The sequence below is a fragment of the Carassius gibelio genome, chromosome B7 (assembly GCF_023724105.1).
Source record: "Carassius gibelio isolate Cgi1373 ecotype wild population from Czech Republic chromosome B7, carGib1.2-hapl.c, whole genome shotgun sequence".
In the NCBI taxonomy this organism is placed as follows: domain Eukaryota; kingdom Metazoa; phylum Chordata; class Actinopteri; order Cypriniformes; family Cyprinidae; genus Carassius; species Carassius gibelio.
In genome coordinates this window covers 7,904,633-7,925,155 of record NC_068402.1, presented here as the reverse complement: position 1 = coordinate 7,925,155, position 20,523 = coordinate 7,904,633, and the positions used below count along the sequence as shown (strand labels likewise).

Here is a 20,523-nt window from a genome sequence, read left to right as displayed (position 1 = left end):
TTTCATGTATAGCATGTAGTATTTATCACGGTAGTATTTGTTATACTGGATTTTTTTTAATTTATGCTGATTTCATGCTGAGTAGTAATGAGAATCCAATCAGAGTCACCACACAGAATCATTTTAAATAAATATTTTTTTTGAAAATTCTTAAATACAAGATCCAGATCTAATGAGAATGTTTAAATTAATTAATTAATAAAAATAATAATAAAATGAATTAAGTCAAATAAATAAATAAGACCTCCAGATAGAGTGAGAATATGTTTAGGGTATATTTATTTAATTGTAATGAAGTCTTAAAATATACTTAATTTTCTGAATTCAATAAAAAAAAAATGAAACGTAATTTTTTAAGGGCAAAATTACCTTGCCATTTTGTGAGATTCATCCCATTAATGTCAGTGGCTAAAGACAAAATAAATGTGTATTATGCGTTTAGTAGGTTAAGAATTCTTGTAGAATAAAACAGGCTCCAACTTTTCTCCCAGAGCTTTTTATAAAATCGTAAACAAAATAAATGATTGGCCCAATGGAGGAGTCATAAATTTCCAAGAACCTACTTTGTGAAGAACCATCAATAACAGTGGTCTGTATACCTCCGAGTGAGACTTGACTGGGAACACCAAGAGTTACACTCAACTGTTTAATATCAAACTCTCAGATTTACTTTATGTCAACAAGCATTATTTCTCACTAGGACCCTAAAAGTCAAACTCAAAAGTTGTGTGGTTATGTTCATTTTTACCTATTATATGTCACCACATGAGCTACTGAGTAGAGGCTTCGCCAGTTCAGAGAACTGCAGAAGATTGCAAAAACTCATCAAAGAGACATTCACCCTTATGAAAGGAAAATATATTTACCAATATATTTCTTAAAATATATTGCAATATATTATTTTCCCTTTTTATTTTCTAATATTTTATATTTTTGAATACATTTAATAATATATTGATGATACATATATTATATAATATATTGCAAAATATAAAAATGATTGCCGCTTTCAACATATTGCAATATATTGGAAAAAATAAATATATATATATATGAATATATGCCTAATATATTACATGATATTTTCCAATATACTGCAATATATTTTTGTTTCGTAAGGGCATGAACATTTACGTATAAGACATTTAGCAGACCCTAAATATACATAAGAAAATGTTGTGGTCAAATATGCAATGTAAAAACATAGAGACCAAAACTAAAACCTTATGCCTTATTCAAAGCCTAATAAACTCAACACGAATAAGCAAGCCATGTCACTTGTACTTGTCACTTTTAGTCTGGAGTGTTTGCTTTGAAGCAGTTATGGCAAGACTTCACACACCTTGCACCTATGGTTGTATTTGCGGGGGTTACACCTACAAGTCTGGGCAATGCTCCATAAGCCTGAAACAGTCAAGGTGAGAAAAAAAAAACACCTTGAGGTCTCTTCAGCTGGTACTGATACAAGAGTTGGGGAGATATATTGATTAAATGAAAAACTATTCTTTCTGATGTTAGCCTTCAAAATTCACAGAATGTGACAAACTCACCTAGTGAGCTGCCTACCTACCTAAGACAGCATTTTCAACATCTTGGGCAAAAAGACTTAAACGGGCTTTGAAGATTCTTACATTTGGCCAATTTGCATGGTGTGTATCCTTCACAGAGAGGACAAAACCAAAATGGATCATGACTATGTGAAAATTAGTACAGGATGGCTAGTGGAGATGTGGAGTATATCCTAAATATATACTATTCTTATTAAAAAGTGACTATTTTACCCAGTATTTCTTGTGTGTGTGTGTGTGTGTGCGTGAACATAGAGGGCTGTAAAGATGACAAACCCAAAGCTTCAATATGATTTCCATCAATAAAACCCAACAGGGTTTTAAAAGAACTGTAATAGATCTAACCTTATATTTAATGTAATTCTACAGTAAAAGACTGTTAAGGTTTTAAGAAGAGAATACCCATTTAATGTGTGATTTACTGTGAAAAACTGTCAACTGACATTCCCATAATTCCTGTATTCCTGTATAAAAAAAAGAGTGACACTTTACATTAGATTTTTTTCACTGAAATTACTGTTGTGTGTTTGTTGGTGTATTACAAAGGTACAAAACAGATATTATTACTTCGATAGGTTGGTATATTAAAATTATATCAGTTCATGAAATGTTTTTCTGTCAATTTTAGGGTGCTTTCACACCTGTAGATTGAATGCTTTGTTCTGAAACAGGGATTACAATTATTACAATGTTGCTTTTTATTCTTGGTGCAGTTCCCTTTCACACTGCAGAGTTTCAAACTTTACCAAAATTGTTAATATAAGTCACATGGGGACACCGGGACCGTATATTACTTTTCACGGAACTTACGTAATTACCCATTAAACATTGGATATTGCCTGGTTTGTTGGTCCGTTGGATCAGATTGCTTTCTCACTACAATTGAACCACTCCAGAGTTTGTTTTCATTCAAGCCAAGACCACCTCTTTCAGGCGATCTCAGACCAATTGTATTGGTGCGGATCTGAGCACAATTGCCATGGTCACATATGCTCAAATGAATCAGCTAATGGTGGAAACAGCCAGGTTCCACAACAACAGGCCAGGTACTGTATGAAAACACCCTTAATTAAATCAGTAAAACCTAAAACATTGCTGTATGTTTTATAGTAAATTTATTTTCTTTTCCATTTTTTTATACTTAGATGTTTTGTTTAAGATAATCATCACAAATTAACAAAACTTGCATGAACTCTCAAGTCTAAAAACAATCACAAGAACTAAAAAGCTAAAGCTATAAACTACAGCAGACAAATGACCTCCACCAAGCTCTAAACTCTTTCAATCATTATTTAAAATTACAGGTTATAAAGTGAGAATTGAAATTTGAGAAATGAAACTTGGCAAGTGCTTCATAATAAACATAACAAGGCTGTAAAAGTGGAGTTATATGAATTTACCTGTTGGTCGTGATGAAATTTAATGTCCTCAACAAGCTCTGTAGTTCAATTTAATCTTTTGCCACCTTTTAAAGAAATGTTATAGCTTAAATCAGGAGTGGGGTAATACTGATATATTCATGTTGAAGAATAAAAAATAAAAACACCCTGAGCTAATTTCAGATATTTAACCAAAAAACCCACTGACATCAGGACAATGGAACCAGAAATTGTATTTGTGGATTTAAGGACTCCTGCAGCCCTCAGAAAGGCAGCTCACTAGGTTTTGGAACAGAACTATAGAGAATTTTATTCGAAAATCAGGGTATTCAGATAAATGGATTAATTTTCACATTAGGATAACTGAATTTCACATCAAACATTAACCGACAAGAACTCAGCTTGGAATGAATTCAGTGAAATAATGCTCATTAGGTGAGTTTACAGATATCTGTCCAAGTCTACTGCATTTCAAACAGATTTTAGATATTTGAGGAGACTACATTCAGTACTTTCGTCCCTCTGTGTTGATCATTTGTTTGGTTGGCCATAAATCGGTCCCCTGAGTGTGCTTGTGAACAACCGGCTGTTTTGAAAAATCCTGTTTTGAGGCGGGCTTGTTGAAAATGATATGTTTACCAGCAGTAACATCCTCCTTCCTCCCCAATTCCCCAGTTCAGGTCAGTGGCTCTCCCTCAGGTTGCAAATTTAGATGATTTTCAACCAGTTAATTTCACAATGACTAAACAAGTATACTTGATGAAAGAGTTTTTGATGTCTTTGTAGTCTTGTGACGGTTTAATGTTGTGAAATGAGCCGATGGTGGTTAAGTCTTCCCGTTTAGCTAGTGTTTAAAGTCTAATGTCTCCTTTGGCTCTTTACAAAGACAGTTATCTGAGCCTGATTGGGATCAAAGCCATCTTTGATTTTTTTTCAATACTTCAGAATCAAATTCAATCAGCTGCATGCTCATCATTACTTTGTACTTGCTCTACAGGCCCAGTGGCAGTCATCAGCGGTGAGGAAGACTCTGCAAGCCCTCTTCATCATGTCAACCATGGTATCGTCACACCCTGCTCTCTCGATGCAGGACCTGATGCCGTCGTAATCGGCATGAGTCGTATTCCTGTCATCGAGAACCCACAGTACTTTCGACATGGACACAACTGCAGCAAGCCAACCACATGTGAGTACAACCACATTTGTAGAAATTCTACATAGTTCTTAATGTACTGAACTGAACTGAACAGCTAGTTGTTAATGTTGTATTTAAATGCGTATAAGATTTGTGTATGTGCAGTGCAAGAAATCACAGTGCAACAGGTACGATTTGACTCATTAGTGTAAGAAGATCTTGCTTTAAAAAATAGCAAGTAAGAACAAGGTCATAATAAACTTAAACCCAAATGTGTTATCTTGGAAATAAGCCACATGCCAAAATATTGCGACATAGGCTTGCCAACTTTATTAACTCCATAAACTGGATTTTTTTAATGAGCTGCGCCCAAACAACACACCAGAAGAGGCTTAAAAAGTGTTGCTTATAATAAGTGGACACGGCAACCCTTCAAGACCACGCTCTGCCAAGCAACCTTCCAAACATAAACAAAACATGACGGCTCTGTCAACAATGATTAAATTAAAATCTCTGAGCATAATGAGTCTTTGGTCACTGTAATATTACCAAAAATAAGATGTCAAAATGTTGATACGGTTACCAGGGTGTCAATCATTGCAACTTCAATAGTGAGTTTTGTTCCGTACACACACAAGCCTGGAATTCACTCCTGACACAGTGGTTCATATTTATATTTCAAATAAACACTGTTCTCTTGAATTTTCTATTTAAATGTATCAGTTTCCACTATTAAGCTGCACAGCTGTTTTCAACATCCAAATGAAATGTTTCTATAGCACTACATCAGCATATTAGAATGATTTCTGATCACATGACACTGAAAACTGGAGTAATGCTGCTGAAAATTCATTTAAATGTACATTTAAAAAAAAGTAGAAACATTTTAAATTGTAATAAATCTAATTCCTGAAGGATAAAATAATACACCAACTTTTTTGCTCTTTATACTCTTTCACTCAGAAATACTTCTACGTAAACGGAAATAAATGTTTATGACAGTATCACTGTAATTGAACTCTAGTGACACTTTAGTGAATCTACATGGTGCTTCTAAGGGAAGCCGTGAATTTTACACATAAAAAAAGTTAAATACTCCATGGCCACATCACATTTTTCAGAAAGAGTATTTTTAAATGGTGATGGAAATAATATCTGTGTTTATGAAAGGTCTCTACAGTAAACCTTTTAACTAGCTTAAAGTATATCCTCATCATATAGCACAGTATATGGGTCAATATGAAGATGTGAAAATTAGCACAATGGTGTTAAGAATAGATGACTTTTGCATAGCCGTAGCTTGCACTTATTGCAGAGTGCATGGGAACAAATGCCAACTCTGTTGTTTGCATAAATGGCTCAGAATGTAAAAGCAGAGCTGCTGCTATAATTTATAAGATCATTAATATATTAATTTGCTATTTTAGGGGTCTGTTGTGACTGAACCCTTCCAAATGTATTTTCTAGAGCAAATGGTGTCTTAGTTTAGACCTTTAATGTAATTAATTGGAACGAATATACTTGTGACTTTGCATAAGTGTTTTTGTTAGTCAGTTTAAAAAGCTGAAAGGGGCACTGATTGATTTATAGGACACAGTATGGTATACATGGAGACACACTCTTGCACTCATCAACACAAACGGCCTATTTATATTCCAGGCACAAAACAGTGGTCTATTCAGAGGGTGAACTGACGGCTATGAAAAGGAATCCAAAGGCAGAGGACAATCACATTTTGCCCTCATGAATAAATTAACTCTTTATGCATAATGGATGGCATAAAATCTTTATGGCTGTAGATGCATAACCATCATAGCGTGCCCACATCTGATGAGTGCATGATATTTAAATGACAGTTTAGCTGCTTGAGAGAAGGTATATCTTTACTTCTCTGGCTCTGGGCTACTACAAAGCACTTTATATTTAAGCTGTAAGCTGAATCATTTATATAAAGAAACACCTTATAAAAATGGTCCAAAGTTTAGCTCATGATTTCTTTTATGGATAGAACATAAACTACATTAGTAGAGCAAGGAGTGTGGGTTGGCTATCAGACCAGTTTCACCCAGTTAACAGATGACATTTTTAGAAATCTAATCACAGTCCAAATCCATAAAGAATCCAACACGCAGACTTCAGCTTAGAGCATTTGCATTACAGGGCAGATCTTACAAAGTGAAGCAAGTCATATTTTAACCCCAAATCAAAATGAATGAATAACATGTGTAGCATAAATAAGATCAAGATCGTTCCTCTGTGAGGCGTGCTGTCTGTTCAACCGAATCCAACTCCATACCGAGAAAAGAGATCCTCTGCATTGGCAAGAGTTTGCTCTTTTCCCAGTTGACCCGAAGGCCCAACAGGCTGAGGTGCCGGAGCACCAGGTCCTTATGCTCGCACAACTGATCCCGAGATTGTGCTAGTATCAGCCAATCGTCTAGATAGTTGAGAATATGAACACACTGCTCTCTGAGGGGTACAAGAGCCGCCTCCGTGACCTTCGTGAAGACACGGGGAGACAGGGCAGCCCGAAGAGAAGGACCTTGTACTGATATGCCCGTCCTTCGAACGCAAACCGCAGAAAAGGTCTGTGGCGTGGAAGGATCGACATGAAAGTACGCATCCTTCAGGTCGATCTCTGCAAACCAGTCTTGGGGACGGACGCACCCAAAGATGCGTTTCTGCGTCAACATCTTGAACGGTAGCCGATGAAGGACCCGGTTCAAAACTCGCAGATCCAAGATCGGTCGTAACCCACCGCCTTTCTTGGGTACAATGAAGTAAGGGCTGTGAAACCCCATCCTTATATCGTCTGGAGGGACCGGCTCTATTGCATCCTTCGCCAGTAGGACTGAAATCCCGCAAAACAGGGGCATCAGATGCTTTCACTTGAACACCGGGTGAACTGAATCGCATAGCCGAGGCTGATGGTCCGCAGGAGCCAGCGAGACGGGCTAGGTAGCAATGACCAGGCACTTAAAAACCGTACAAACTCATAAAAAAATAATTATTGTATTATTTCAATGTAATACATTAATCAGAATCTAATGGTAAAATCTGAACGCATTATGGCAATTTGTGGGAAAATGGCTTTAATTTTCATTAATGTCACAGTTCAGGAAAAATAATAATAATAATTTGACCCTAAAATAGTCTTAATTTAAAATGTGAAACGTCCCTTTAATTTAATGAGTTTAATTTATACAGAAATTGTGACTAATAAAAAATCTAACTTTGATTACATTTTATCTGTAGACTGCTGCAGTAGGTGTATTTGAAAGGAAGCTGTTGCACAGATTCAAGTAAGCGAGTCCCTTGAGCCATGACATGCTGACTTTTCAGGAATCCATAAGATGATTGACTCACACAAGCTATTCTGCAATAACAATTGAGTTGTGCTGCATTTACTTTCCTTTTCAACCCAAGAAGAGTTCATGCCTGACCTACTAGCACCAACTAGAGTTTAGCTTATATATATATATACTTTGCTTTTTGCCAAATAGATCACGAAACATACAACTATGTTAACATAGCACATTTATTTCAGAAGAGCAAGGGAATTTTTCTCTCTCTATTTCTCTCTCTGTGAGTTGGCTCTTTAATTTATTAAATTATTAATCATGAAATATTTGCCGCTGGGATTTCTGGCATAAGTCATGGGAAATACAGCGTCTGGATCACATGCAATAGACTGAAGATCATTATTCAGGTAGCAGTATTCTAGAGGAAGTGAGTGCACTAGAACGTACAATGAGCTCCAGTGAGTACAAAGGCTATAAATATACAATCCTGACTGTGCATTGCAAATATGGATGATTTTGAGCAGTGCTGTGTCTGGCACATTTATCAGATTGTCAGATTTTATCTCTCCAAAATGCCGTAAATGATCCATCCATCAATAAATAAACATTTTTGCTAACAAGAACCATTATTAAAAAATTAACAGCAAATCAGCATACAGTATTAGAATGATTTATGAAGAACCATGTGACACTAAAAACGGTAGTAATGATGCTGAAAATTCATCTTTGCATCACAGGAATAAATTACATTTTCAAATATATCCAAATACTCAATAGATATGTTAAATTCTAAAATATTTGTCAAATATTACTGTTATGCCTTTGTCACTTACATAATAATATTTAAAAACATACTAGCTACAGCTTAATGCGTTCCAAAAAAAGTCGCATATGAATGTGTACCAAGAGCCAAACGGCAATTATATATATAAGAAATTAAAACAATGACTTTTTAAATAACCTTAAAGATACAGCTGAAAAAAGCAATTATTTTATCATACTCCTGCAATATCCGTTCATTTCTCCACTTCATCAGGTTAGTGACAATGACTGCTGACATTTGCATCCAGCAGTGACTGTGTTTTTGCGTCCTGTTCACATTGAACTGCTCGGGACGTTTAGAGAAGATATATCCATGCTGATGTCTCCTGTGTGCACCTTCATTGTTCTGGACACAAATACTTCGATTGCATTGTTTCAAGGTAACATTTGATGACAAGCTGAATTTATCAGGCTTGAGAGTGAGAAGACAAAGGCATGCGCTCAGAAAAAGGGCATTGTAAATGAATGCAGGCCAGGTTTAATGGAGCTCTGAATGTGCACACCTTCACAAAGATTCTGATTCAGTCCATCTATTGTTGCTGCTCATAATTGCAATGCCATCTCATCAAACCATCTCAATGAAGGTGGACGCATTCACAAACTGGGTGCTTAATAACAACCGATCAGCCATATTTGCAAATATGTTTTGTTGTTGTTGTTGTTTTGGGTGGGGGTTATTTTCTGCACCATGATTAATTTTTGATTATTTTGTGTTTTATTTATATGTTCCTCTTCTAGTTAAAAATTAAAACTGCATTCGTGCATTTCTTTGAATTTAAGTCCATTTTAATTTAATTGATACATTTATTTTCTAGTTGAAAGAATAAAATAAACATATTGCATTTGTGAATTTCAGTTGATTTGAATTATATTGTTTTAAATTCAAATTTGCATAATCTAAGCATTATGTAAACATTACACTTGTTAAATTTTTTTAATTTCTTAAAATTTCAGTTCGTTTTTAAATCTACTGTGCTACATTAATGTAAAAATTATGAAATAAAGTAGAATTTTATTATTTATACATTCATTTTCTTTCGCATTTTTCTTTTGCATTCTAGTTAAAAACTGCGAATTTCCTTGAATTTGAGTTCAGTTTAATTATAATTAAATGAAATTTGTTTTATATTTTATTCCTATATACAGGTACCTAGCTGAAAATGACACTTATTATTTATGAAATTCTTTGAATTCATTTTATTTTAATTCTACTTCCTCAAATTCAAATCTGCATTTCATTTATTTCATTTTCAAACTGAAATTTCTCTGAATTTTTATTAATTTTAAGTCTTCTTTTTCAAGTTATTTTTCCCTCAATTCAAATTCAGGAATTATAATTCAAAAAGAATCCAATTCAGTTGTACGAACCTTGGTTTGGGTCTACATACTGGCCTAGTCCACTCTTCACCAGGACATGTCAATTTGTTGAATATGTAAATGAGGGGAGTCAAATAGATTCACGGCTATAACACCGCAGTGATGCTTTCAGAATAAGCTTGTTTTGCATTTTAATTTAATTGTCTGCATGAACTGGAGGAACTCTTGAGGAAAACAGAGAAATCTTGATTGCTTCAGTAAGAATGAATGGCACTATTTCTAATCATAGATTTTTGCTGCGATAAATGCCTGTGTGCTCTCTTAAATTCAGCTTTAGCGGCTGATACAGTTTTGGCTAGGATGAGGATTAAATAAATGATGGTGATTCTTGGGATAGTGCCTCTGTAATTCAAAGTCTTTACAAGAATGGATTGTGGTAAATAAGCAGCAGGAGGAGCTGGGCTTTACCGGTTGGGTGGAAAGCTGAAGGTTAAGTTAACCCATCCCAGACTCTTACGGCAGGTACACATGTAATTGTTCTCTCAAGAGGATGGGACAAATCCAGAGGACCACTTAATGGAAGAACAAGTGAATATAAATGAGGTTTTGGGGGACAGGAAGGTGCTCCAGCCTTGACCTGATCCTGCTTCAATCTGCTAGAGCCCTGCTGCTTGAGTCTCAGAGTGTCAGTGATGATTGTAGCACTTGATACTGGCTCAAGTGTCTCTGATCTGTAAGATTTGTTGTCTTTGTGGCAAGGTGCCATACTTTTTTTAAGCTGTTTTATTAACAGTTTCTATGAAACACTTACTGATTTTAAGTTAAGTGTTTATTAAAATGTTTAATTTACTGACAAACTGTCAATTAAGAAAGAGCTTGAAGCAAGATTATGCCATAAGGGCAAAAATAAATGTGGATATATAATTACTGTTATATATATATCTTATAGTAGCCTTCAGCTCTTCTGCATTCTTTGGTCTGGCATATCGCATCTTCCTCTTCCCAATACCCCATAGATTTTCTATGGGGTTAAGGGCAGGCGAGTTTGCTGGCCAATTAAGAACAGGGATACCATGATCCTTAAACCAGGTACTTGAAGCTTTGGCACTGTGTGCGTGTGCCAAGTCCTGTTGGACAATGAAATCTGTATCTTCATAAAGTTGGTCAGCAGCAGGAAGCATGAAGTGCTCTAAAACTTCTGGTATACGCTGCGTTGACCTTGGACTTCAGAAAACACAGTGGACCAACACCAGCAGATGACATGGCACCCCAAACCATCACTGACTGTGGAAACTTTACACTGGACCTTAAGCAAAGTGGACTGTGTGCCTCTCCTCTCTTCCTCCAGACTCTGGGACCCTGATATCCAAAGGAAATGCAAAATTTACTTTCATCAGAGAACAACTTTGGACCACTCAACAGCAGCCCAGTCCTTTTAGAAGTGAGACGCTTCTGACGTTGTCTGTTGTTTAAGAGTGTTGAATGTGTTTTGTTTCACAATCATCTCCAGGGTGTGGTCTCTACTGTGAGTGATCTCTATTGCTTGTACTGTACACATTTTTCTACCACATCTTTCCTTCCCTTTGCCTCTCTATTAATGTGCTTGGACACAGAGCTCTGTGAACAGCCAGCCTCTTCTGCAATGACCTTTTGTGTCTTGCCCTCCTTGTGCAAAGTGTCAATGGTCGTCTTTTGGACAACTGTCAAGTCAGCAGTCTTCCCCATGATTGTATAGCCTACAGAACTAGACTGGGAGCCCATTTAAAGGCTTTGCACGTGTTTCGAGTTAACCCTCTGGAGTCTAAGGGTATTTTTGGGGCCTGGAGAAGTTTTGTCATGCCCTGACATTTGTGCTTTTTTCAGTTTCTTATAAATATCTAAATGGGTAGTCTAATCTCACTGTAATCACCACAAACTTGGCTAAAATAATATGTGAAATGCATTTATGTACATGATTGTATTTTTGAGAAAAAAAAAATTATGCGTGGTTAGTGAAAAACTAAAAATGTTTAAACACTTGAATAAGACCATAAAACACATAAAGATCTGCTGATTAATGTGGCACCGTGTGTCTTCAATATTGAACCTTTTCACAATATTCTAATTTTCTGAGATACTGAATTTGGGATTTTCCTTAGTTGTCAGTTATAAACATCAAAATGAAAAGAAATAAACATTTGAAATATATCAGTCTGTGTGTAATGAATGAATATAATATACAAATTTCCATTTTTTAATGGAATTAGTGAAATAAAGTTTTTGATGATATTAATTACTAATTATATGATCAGCACCTGTATATACATATCTAAAAAAAGATTTATTATAATGTGGATTATCAATATTTTAATAAACAATTAACTTAACATAAATTCATTATCCTATATATATATAAACTTTTCTTAATAATTGTAGAAACATTTATTGTTGTCCTTATGGCAAGGTGTACTAAATATAACCTTGCCTTTAGCGGTTTTATTGACAGTTTGTCAACAAATTAAATATTTCTGTTAACTCTTAACTTGAAACCAGAAAATTTTTATAAAGTATTCATAAACCACATTTTAATGCATCATATATTGTTTACATTACAATACTCATCTAAAAACACAGTTTTGTCTCAGAATGGCAGCTCTGACCCAGTCACCCAAGCATAATACTAATACACAATATAGCTGTGTGTCTTCATAGCAACCCCAAGGAATTGAATCAATACAACAAATCATTTTGGTTTGGATATGAGCAAACCATTAAATTTTTTTTTTTTTTTTTTTTTTTTTTACAGACAGCAGTATAACAGGATACATGATATATGTTTACATAATGTGTGTGTGAATAATAGCCTTTGTGGTGTCTGTTGATTCATTTAGAAACTTGGATCAACATAATAATTTGCCTTTATTAATGAAACATTTGGTAGAGGCCAATGAGTAGATGCGTTTATTTGAAGTTCAAGATTAGATACAGGAAAAGAGAGGCTGCTATGTTTTTGTAGAGTCATATTTGTAGTCTTTTTTTTTTTTCATTTTTGCTTACTTTAAATTCACACAAATAATTGGAAATTACAATGAACCATGATGGCAAAGCATTACAAGTCCCAGGTGAGTTCCCAACAGATGGCAAAAAAAGACCTTCCTACAATTGACTCGTACACTCGTACATTTTTGTTGTTGGTTATTATTATTATTATTATTTTTTTTTTTGAAAAAGAGAATATACAGCTGTGACTGCGAGCAGCAATTCTAGAACACCATCTGCACAGGAACTGACCTTTTACACAATGCGAAATACTCACGATTGAAGCTTTTATTTACACTTGTACACATATGCGTAAACAACACGCACATTGGGTGCATACAGATAACCTGTCACTCATATTTCATTTGGCTCGGTTTTCCAAACTCATGTTTGCCATCGGTTCCTGAGGGACGTTTTTTCCTATGAAGATAATATTTGGATAATTGCATACCTGGAGCTTTCTCATTGTATGATCAAATATTATGGGCACTGATAAGATTCAGTGACAGTATTTTAATCCATCTAAATAAATAAATAAATAAATAAATCCAAACCTATATGCTATATTCTGTGTAAACCAAGATATGCTGAACAACAACTCATAGTGACCACAAAAAAAAAAAAAAAAATATATATATATATATATATATATATATATATATATATATATATATATATATATATATATATATTAGGGGTGCTCCGATCACGATCGGCCGATCGTTATGCGCATCTCGTCAGTAAAGCCGGTTTTCTAATCAGCGGTTAATTCCATCAGGTGCGTGATTTCACATAGAGCAGCTGTTACTACACAGAGCCGTTGTTAATAGAGAAGATGCGCAAATCACGTTAATTTTCAGCGTTTATTGGCCCATCTTCTCAGTTAACAACGGCTTATCATGATCGGCGCACCCCTAATATATATATATATATATATATATATATATATATATATATATATATATATATATATATATATATATATATATATATATATATATATATATTTCCAGATATATTCATAAAACCTTTTTAGAAATATTTGATTTATTTTTTATTAAATTAAATAAAGATAAAATTAAATATAAATATTAGATGAAAAACTAAATTAAAAATGTTGCTTTGGCTGTTTTAATATCACTCAGATAAAGTTTAAAGCAATTTTTCATTTTTAAGGTCTAAATAGATTTATACATTTTTATTTCAGTTTATTTAATTTTAGTTTATTATATTAATCTTATGGACAACTTACTGAAATGGCAAGAGCAGATAAGATTTCAACAAAAAATTCAACAAAATTAAATGAAACTGAAAATATAAATGCTAATTCAAAACATAAATAAATATATTTGACTATTCTTTTAAAACAGTACCATTTTACAATCCAGTCTCATTTTGCTGCATTACTGTGAACTGATGACCATGACATACAAAACAAATTTAATTGCCGTTATGGTTTTCTCCTTCTGCATTTCTCCTTTAGATGTGCAGCATATTAAACGGAGGGACATTGTTCTGAAGAGAGAGCTGGGCGAGGGAGCTTTCGGGAAGGTGTTTCTTGCCGAATGTTACAACCTCAGTCCCACCAAAGATAAGATGCTGGTGGCTGTGAAGGTGAGGCATGTTTCTGCAGTTAAAAGCACCTTCTTCTGGCTTGGCTTTCATTTGACTTTTCTCAAAATAGATGCACTGCTCCTGTGCACTCTATTCCATTACCAGGAATGTGCTTTATGAAAGTAAAAACTGTTTTTTTTTTTTTTTTACTAGGTTAAAGGTACTCCGATTTTTGTTGCACCAACTTTTCACAATCAAGTCAAATTCCAATAGCTAAGAAACCAAACTTCAACCTACTGTACATCTTGTTCTTGTTGAATCTAAAATAACTGAATGCAGTTTTACGGTCTTACTGGTTCTTAATAGAATGCCAGAAGTGTGTGTGTGTGTGTGTGTGTGTGTGTACAGTGACAAAATCTTCTTACTTTATCACAAAATATTTTTCTGTGTCCAATGTAAAATGTGAGTGCTTTTGAAAAACTAGTTAAGAACTGGTCTAGAACTACTTCCTAAGACCATTAACATAATTTAACCACTGGAAGGCATTCTCCAAATACTGGTTTTCCACTCGATGTCCAATGTAAAATATGTGTCTTTTTTTTCCCAAAACCAGTTGAGAACAGGTCTAAAACAACTTTTTAAGGCCAACTTAGTTATTTAACCACTAGAAAGAACTATCCACATCTGAACTTCCTCCTGTAATCTAATGTACCGCCTCACCAGAGCGATTGAACTATTACATCATAAAGATAACCGAAGATGCTGTGAAAATACTCCAGTGTCATGAGGATATCTTATGAACCTGGGGCTGTCAGGCCAGCTCCCTCCAGCAGAGCGCTGCAACAGAAATACAGCGTGTCAGAACTGTGTTGAGTGGCATGGAGCTAACACTTCCCCTGACAGAAATGAGCGCTTCACCATCTGTGTCATTTAAGCCATTCTCTGACGATGCCTCCCTCTGCTTGTGTCAGGGAGATCAGGGGAATTCTGTAATTAAAATCAAATTGCAACATGTGCCATTCAGATTAAGTTATTTAATTGCTAGGAGCAGGACTCGCAGTGCAAAGGCTAGTAAGTACTCTGAAGTGCCTGGGAAGATTAAATGCTATCACATTTCTTATATGGTAAAAAATGTATAAAAGCAAATGTATATAGGTTTAAAAATCAGCATTTGCCAGAATGTGAGATGTAATTTGTCAGATGGTAAATGTAATGCATGTCATGTTAGGTTAAGGTGTATCAGGAAATAAAATTACAAATATTCTTGCAGAATGTTGAAAATTGTTATACTTTCTTCTGCCATTCTTCCCTGATAATAGCATGCAATTTGACATCAGGATGTTTGAATGAATGTTGTAACTTTCAGTTTTCAGAGAACTATTTTTTAACAAACTATTCAAAATTATGTTAATTAAAAAACAGCAGAAATAAAAATGTAAAATATTTTAATTACATAAATTAAAAAGTAAAAAATAAAATAACAAAGAAAACAGAAATGTTGCCATGGTAATTAATTGAAATAAAATAAGTTTAATCTGAAGCACTAAAACTACTAAAACTAAAACAGAAATAAAAATAAAGCTACATTTAAATTTTACAAAAAAGTAATTAAAATGACAAAAGTCATTAAAAATTTAAATGAATGACATACTGAAAATGTATAATCAAATGTCTTGTGTGCCTGCTGAAAATGTTCTGTAAAAGCAAATTTATGCTGGTCTAAAAATGCATCAATGACTGAAAGAATCAACAACAACAAAATTAATAAATAAATATTATATAAAATAAAATACAAATCTTTACCATAATGGTAACTGCTTTTAGCAAATGCAATTATAAATGCCACCTAAAAATGTTGAAAATAAAAATCTAAATAATAAGACATTCTTTTATTTGAAAACTCCCCGATTAACTTAGCCTTTAACATGAAATAGTTTATGCAAGTCACATCATTGCACCACTTTTCTTTGGAGAATTCATGCTATGGCCTTTTGTTGTATGTTTTTGTCTCATTTCAGCTTATGGCAGACATCCTGAAATGCAATTAGACATATTAGTTTAACCTCCATCTCATTTCTCCTTGCTCAGAGGACGACTTCAGTAAAAACGTGGCATCCCTCCCTCCACTGTGCATTCGCTCTTGTCTGTACATCTCCTAGAGTGAACATACTTTCTGTTTCTCAGACTCTCAAAGATCCCACCCTGACTGCCAGAAAAGACTTTCAACGGGAGGCCGAGCTCCTCACCAACCTCCAGCACGAGCACATCGTGAAGTTCTATGGCGTGTGTGTGGACGACGACCCTCTCATCATGGTGTTTGAGTACATGAAGCATGGAGACCTCAATAAGTTTCTGAGGTATTTTTATTGGGATTTCAGTGGGAAATATAAAGCACAGGCTCCATGGAAAAATGTGCCTCCTAAAATGTACCTACAAATTAATTCACTGCCGTTTTCAGCTGAAATTAACACTAGATATAGTAATACGCCAACAACTATTATTCTTTTTCTAACAAATTATGATTATGAGGGCAGATTATTGATTAATAAAATATGTTATGACCTCAAAATGCTTGTACTAAAGCACATGATTTGTAAACTAATACATTTTGATGTTTGCATCACATAAGCATATATGTACAGTATGGCTTTTATAATGTAGTAAACTTGCTTGGTAGATCACCTGGTACAGTATTTCACTTGCAGGTCAGCCCTGTGAAAACACAAGTTGTGATAAAACAGCTCAACGGTTGATTCAGCAAATGCGTTTTTATCTCTGATAACTTGATAACACTAGGTTAGGTTAGGTTAGGTTAGGTTAAGGGTAGGATTAAGAGTAGATGGTCTTTTATTTATTTTTTTCAAAAAGTGATAAAAATGATAAGACTATTAACCTTTCAGTTCCACTCATTGGACGTTGTCATCATATGTACAACACCCAAACTTACTAAAAGTTGCCAGGCACACGTCTATAATTACTCACTGGACAATTTCTCTAGAAAGTGTTGCAAAACATGCAAGAAGTGACAATATCATTTTGCAGAAATTTTGCCACAGGCATATATTTCCAATGAGTCTGGGCTGGAATTATAGGATTATCCTATAATACTATGCACTCCCTTAAGCAAAGGCTGTCTGAAATTTTAGGTAGTGAAATTATTCTAGCTCCTAAAATGCCTAATTTTGGCCAGAATTGTAGGGAATATCATGTTTCCTACATGAATGATATCATTTTATCATACGTTGCTACAAGTAATACAAAGTTTCATGTAATACGGTGGACAGGTCCAATCCAGAGGGAAATTTTATTCCTCTCATTTAGCCCAGTAGACTTTTATTGAGGAACCAACTTTGTCTAAAATATGTTTTTCTTAAAATCCTTTAGGATAAATAAAAATGGACACAGAGATTTATGATTGACAGCATTGCCAAGATAATTTGATCCATTAGCAGTTTCAATCATTACCGAGATCTCTTCTGAAGATATAAGACTTTTTGTTCTCTGGTTCACGTCATTACTGTAATTCAGATATTAAAGAGATCTGATAGATTTACTGATGGGAAGTAGTGATATATATTTAAAAATGTTTAATTTCACCATTTCAAATATGAGACACATTAGGTTACTGCTCAAATCAATCAATTATGAAGTTTCATTTCGATGCTGTTTATGTAGACAGCTGTCCATGTATACTGAAACAGCTCAGGAGGTTTTGAGACACAAGATTCAGCTCATGTTTGAACTTTATTGTATGCACATCACAAGGTGGATCGAGGCCACATGAATTGTAATTTGCAGGGGTGAACTGTGAAAATATAAAGGCAGATAGGGAACTGGAGTGAGATGATTGTCTTGTGGGAGCAAAGTGATAGGTGATGATAATAAATTATTCTTTTGTATAGTGAGATAATTTTTTCTTACACTTATGCAGATGGCCGGACTTGCATTTCAAGAAAAAAATAAAAAAAAAGAAAAAATGATGAAATTCTTTTTAGAAAAGCTGCAATGATACAAGTCTGGTTGATTTTCATGGACAGCAAAAGGATTTTGGCAGCAGACTCCAGTTAAGCTTTATGCAGATGATATGTGTGTTGAATTTAAGAGATTTAGCGAGAACTTAGGTAAAGCATATTAGATAAGTCAAAGTACATCATTGTATGTATGTGCTGTACATGTGGAAGAATTGACAATAGGGCTGCACAATTTCTAATCAAGATTACAATTATGGATGCCACGATTACGTAATCGTTTAAAGCTGCAATTAATTGTTCAAGTTCACTTATGTTATTCTGCATGCTTAAGATGCATTTTTTTTTCCTTCTACGTGTTATCTTAAGGGTTTTTCCCTATTATTTAAATTTTTGTTTAACTTTATAATACCATTCATATTTGTACTTTTTTATAATTTAAAGAAGAAACCAATCTGATGTATAGTTGACAATTGAGGCTTAATGCTATAGAAAAGCACAACGTTTTTCAGATAGTGTTTTCACTTTTGAGCTTGTTTATTTTCAAATAAAAAATACGGCATGCAGTTGCTTTAAGCAACGTAACATTATTCAATGTAAATTGTGATAACCGTAATTAATAATCACAATTACAATTTTAAGGGAATAATTGACAATTATGATTTATGTCATAATCGTACAGACCCATTCATATGCTTCATATAGTTATATATATAACTGTATATAATACGCATTTAAAAATTGCATTGCATACCTGCTGCTGCCATAATAAAGACCCATTTTGAATATTCTTTTCTTCTCTTTCTGTGGTGGAGTAGTTACAAAGTATTGTTCTTCTAAATACTTTCCAGCATTTCAGAAGTAAATATGCATGAAAATTAGATTGAAGTACAACAGTTATCATATGGTGTTCGGCAGTGGTCAAAAAGGTATTAAACATTGAATTTTGAATCGATTTCTTCTCATAACTCAGAGATGTGGATTCGGATGCAGTTAAATTACCACATGACTTTGGTGTTTTACTGCCTCTAGAGTTCATTTTAACTGGAAATTGCAGTGATTTGTACATATAGGTAAGTTTTTTTTTTTTTTAGTTAATCAGGAATTTATATAGAGGCACGTATTTCCAGTAGGCCTAGGTTGAAAATAATAAGCAAATTAACCTTTTCAACATTGATGATGATAAGAAAATAAGCATATTCAAATTTTTTCTGAAGGATCATGTGACAGGTAATGATGCTGAAAATTCAGCTTCACATCACAGGAAACATGTTTTTTGTGTGTTTTAAAACATATAAAAACAACAACAACAAAAACTGTTATTTTAAATTGTAATAAAATTTGCAATATTAATGTTTTATTGTATTTTTGATCAAACATATCCAGCCTTTGTGACCATAAAATTTTTTTTTTTTTAAATAAATAAATAATTAAATTGTATCAATCTGTTTTAACGGTAACTGGTTGGTATCTCTTTCTTTAGATTATGGGTATTGTAGTTCCTCAAAAGGAATTTTACAATTAAATACACGTTTTCCAAAATACTCTGACTTAAGTGGCTCCACCGGAATTACCTCTTGAGAAATCAAATCTTTTAAACAGTGTTTTTACATACAGTTAAACACTGCTGAAGAGGCACTGACCAGGAGAGATGCACAAATTACAGTCAAGCCCTTTTGAACAGTCACCTCATGCAAATGCTGCCGCAATCAGACAAAAATACTTTTCCCTGAGTGAAGAGAAAAATCTAAAAAGTTAACTGAATAGATGATTTTATTTCACCAGGCAGTTGAAGTCAAAGCAAATCGTTCTTTGCCTTAATTTACTCACTTCGAATTGGACAGCTTTACAGGATTAAAGGATTAGACAGGGAATTATTTTATGGGGCAAAAAGGCGGTACGTTTGAACACTTTGACCTTGTGCCCTTTTACATTGATCTCTAATCAATTTTCCCTGCTCGAATCCTAAACGCAAGTAATTGCAAACCTGGACGAAGCTCAGCAGTGAAGGACAATTACTGCCAAGACTAACAAGTATAACCAATACGTCTTTCTTCCCACATTTCAGAGCCCATGGTCCGGATGCCATGATCCTCGTGGATGGCCAACCGATGCAGTCTAATGGGGAACTTGGTCTCTCGCAGATGCTTCATATCGCTACACAGATAGCGGCAGGCATGGTCTACCTGTCCTCCCAGCATTTTGTGCACCGTGACCTGGCCACCCGCAACTGCCTCGTGGGTAACGGCCTGCTCGTGAAAATTGGAGACTTCGGGATGTCCAGGGACATCTACAGCTCAGATTACTATCGAGTAAGTATCATTACCATTTTTTAAAGGTCAAAAAGCATCATTGTAGGTACAGTGCTTTCTATATGCACTTCTGGACCAAAATTATAGGAATATTTAAAAGTATTTTTGTCCATGAAAGGAAAGTCACTGGGGTCCAATTTTATTATGA

The 20,523-nt window shown here is 34.5% G+C and overlaps 1 protein-coding gene across 1 annotated transcript in view; it reads left to right on the top strand.

The window, feature by feature from the left end:
* The window catches only part of ntrk3b (neurotrophic tyrosine kinase, receptor, type 3b), a 112,075-nt gene that overhangs the window by 84,372 nt on the left and 7,180 nt on the right, over positions 1-20,523 (top strand). The window contains exons 12-15 of the mRNA XM_052562346.1: positions 3,945-4,133; positions 14,025-14,155; positions 16,280-16,452; positions 20,132-20,375. Of these exons, the coding sequence (XP_052418306.1) occupies positions 3,945-4,133; positions 14,025-14,155; positions 16,280-16,452; positions 20,132-20,375 (737 nt within the window). The remainder of the gene's footprint in view (positions 1-3,944; positions 4,134-14,024; positions 14,156-16,279; positions 16,453-20,131; positions 20,376-20,523) is intronic.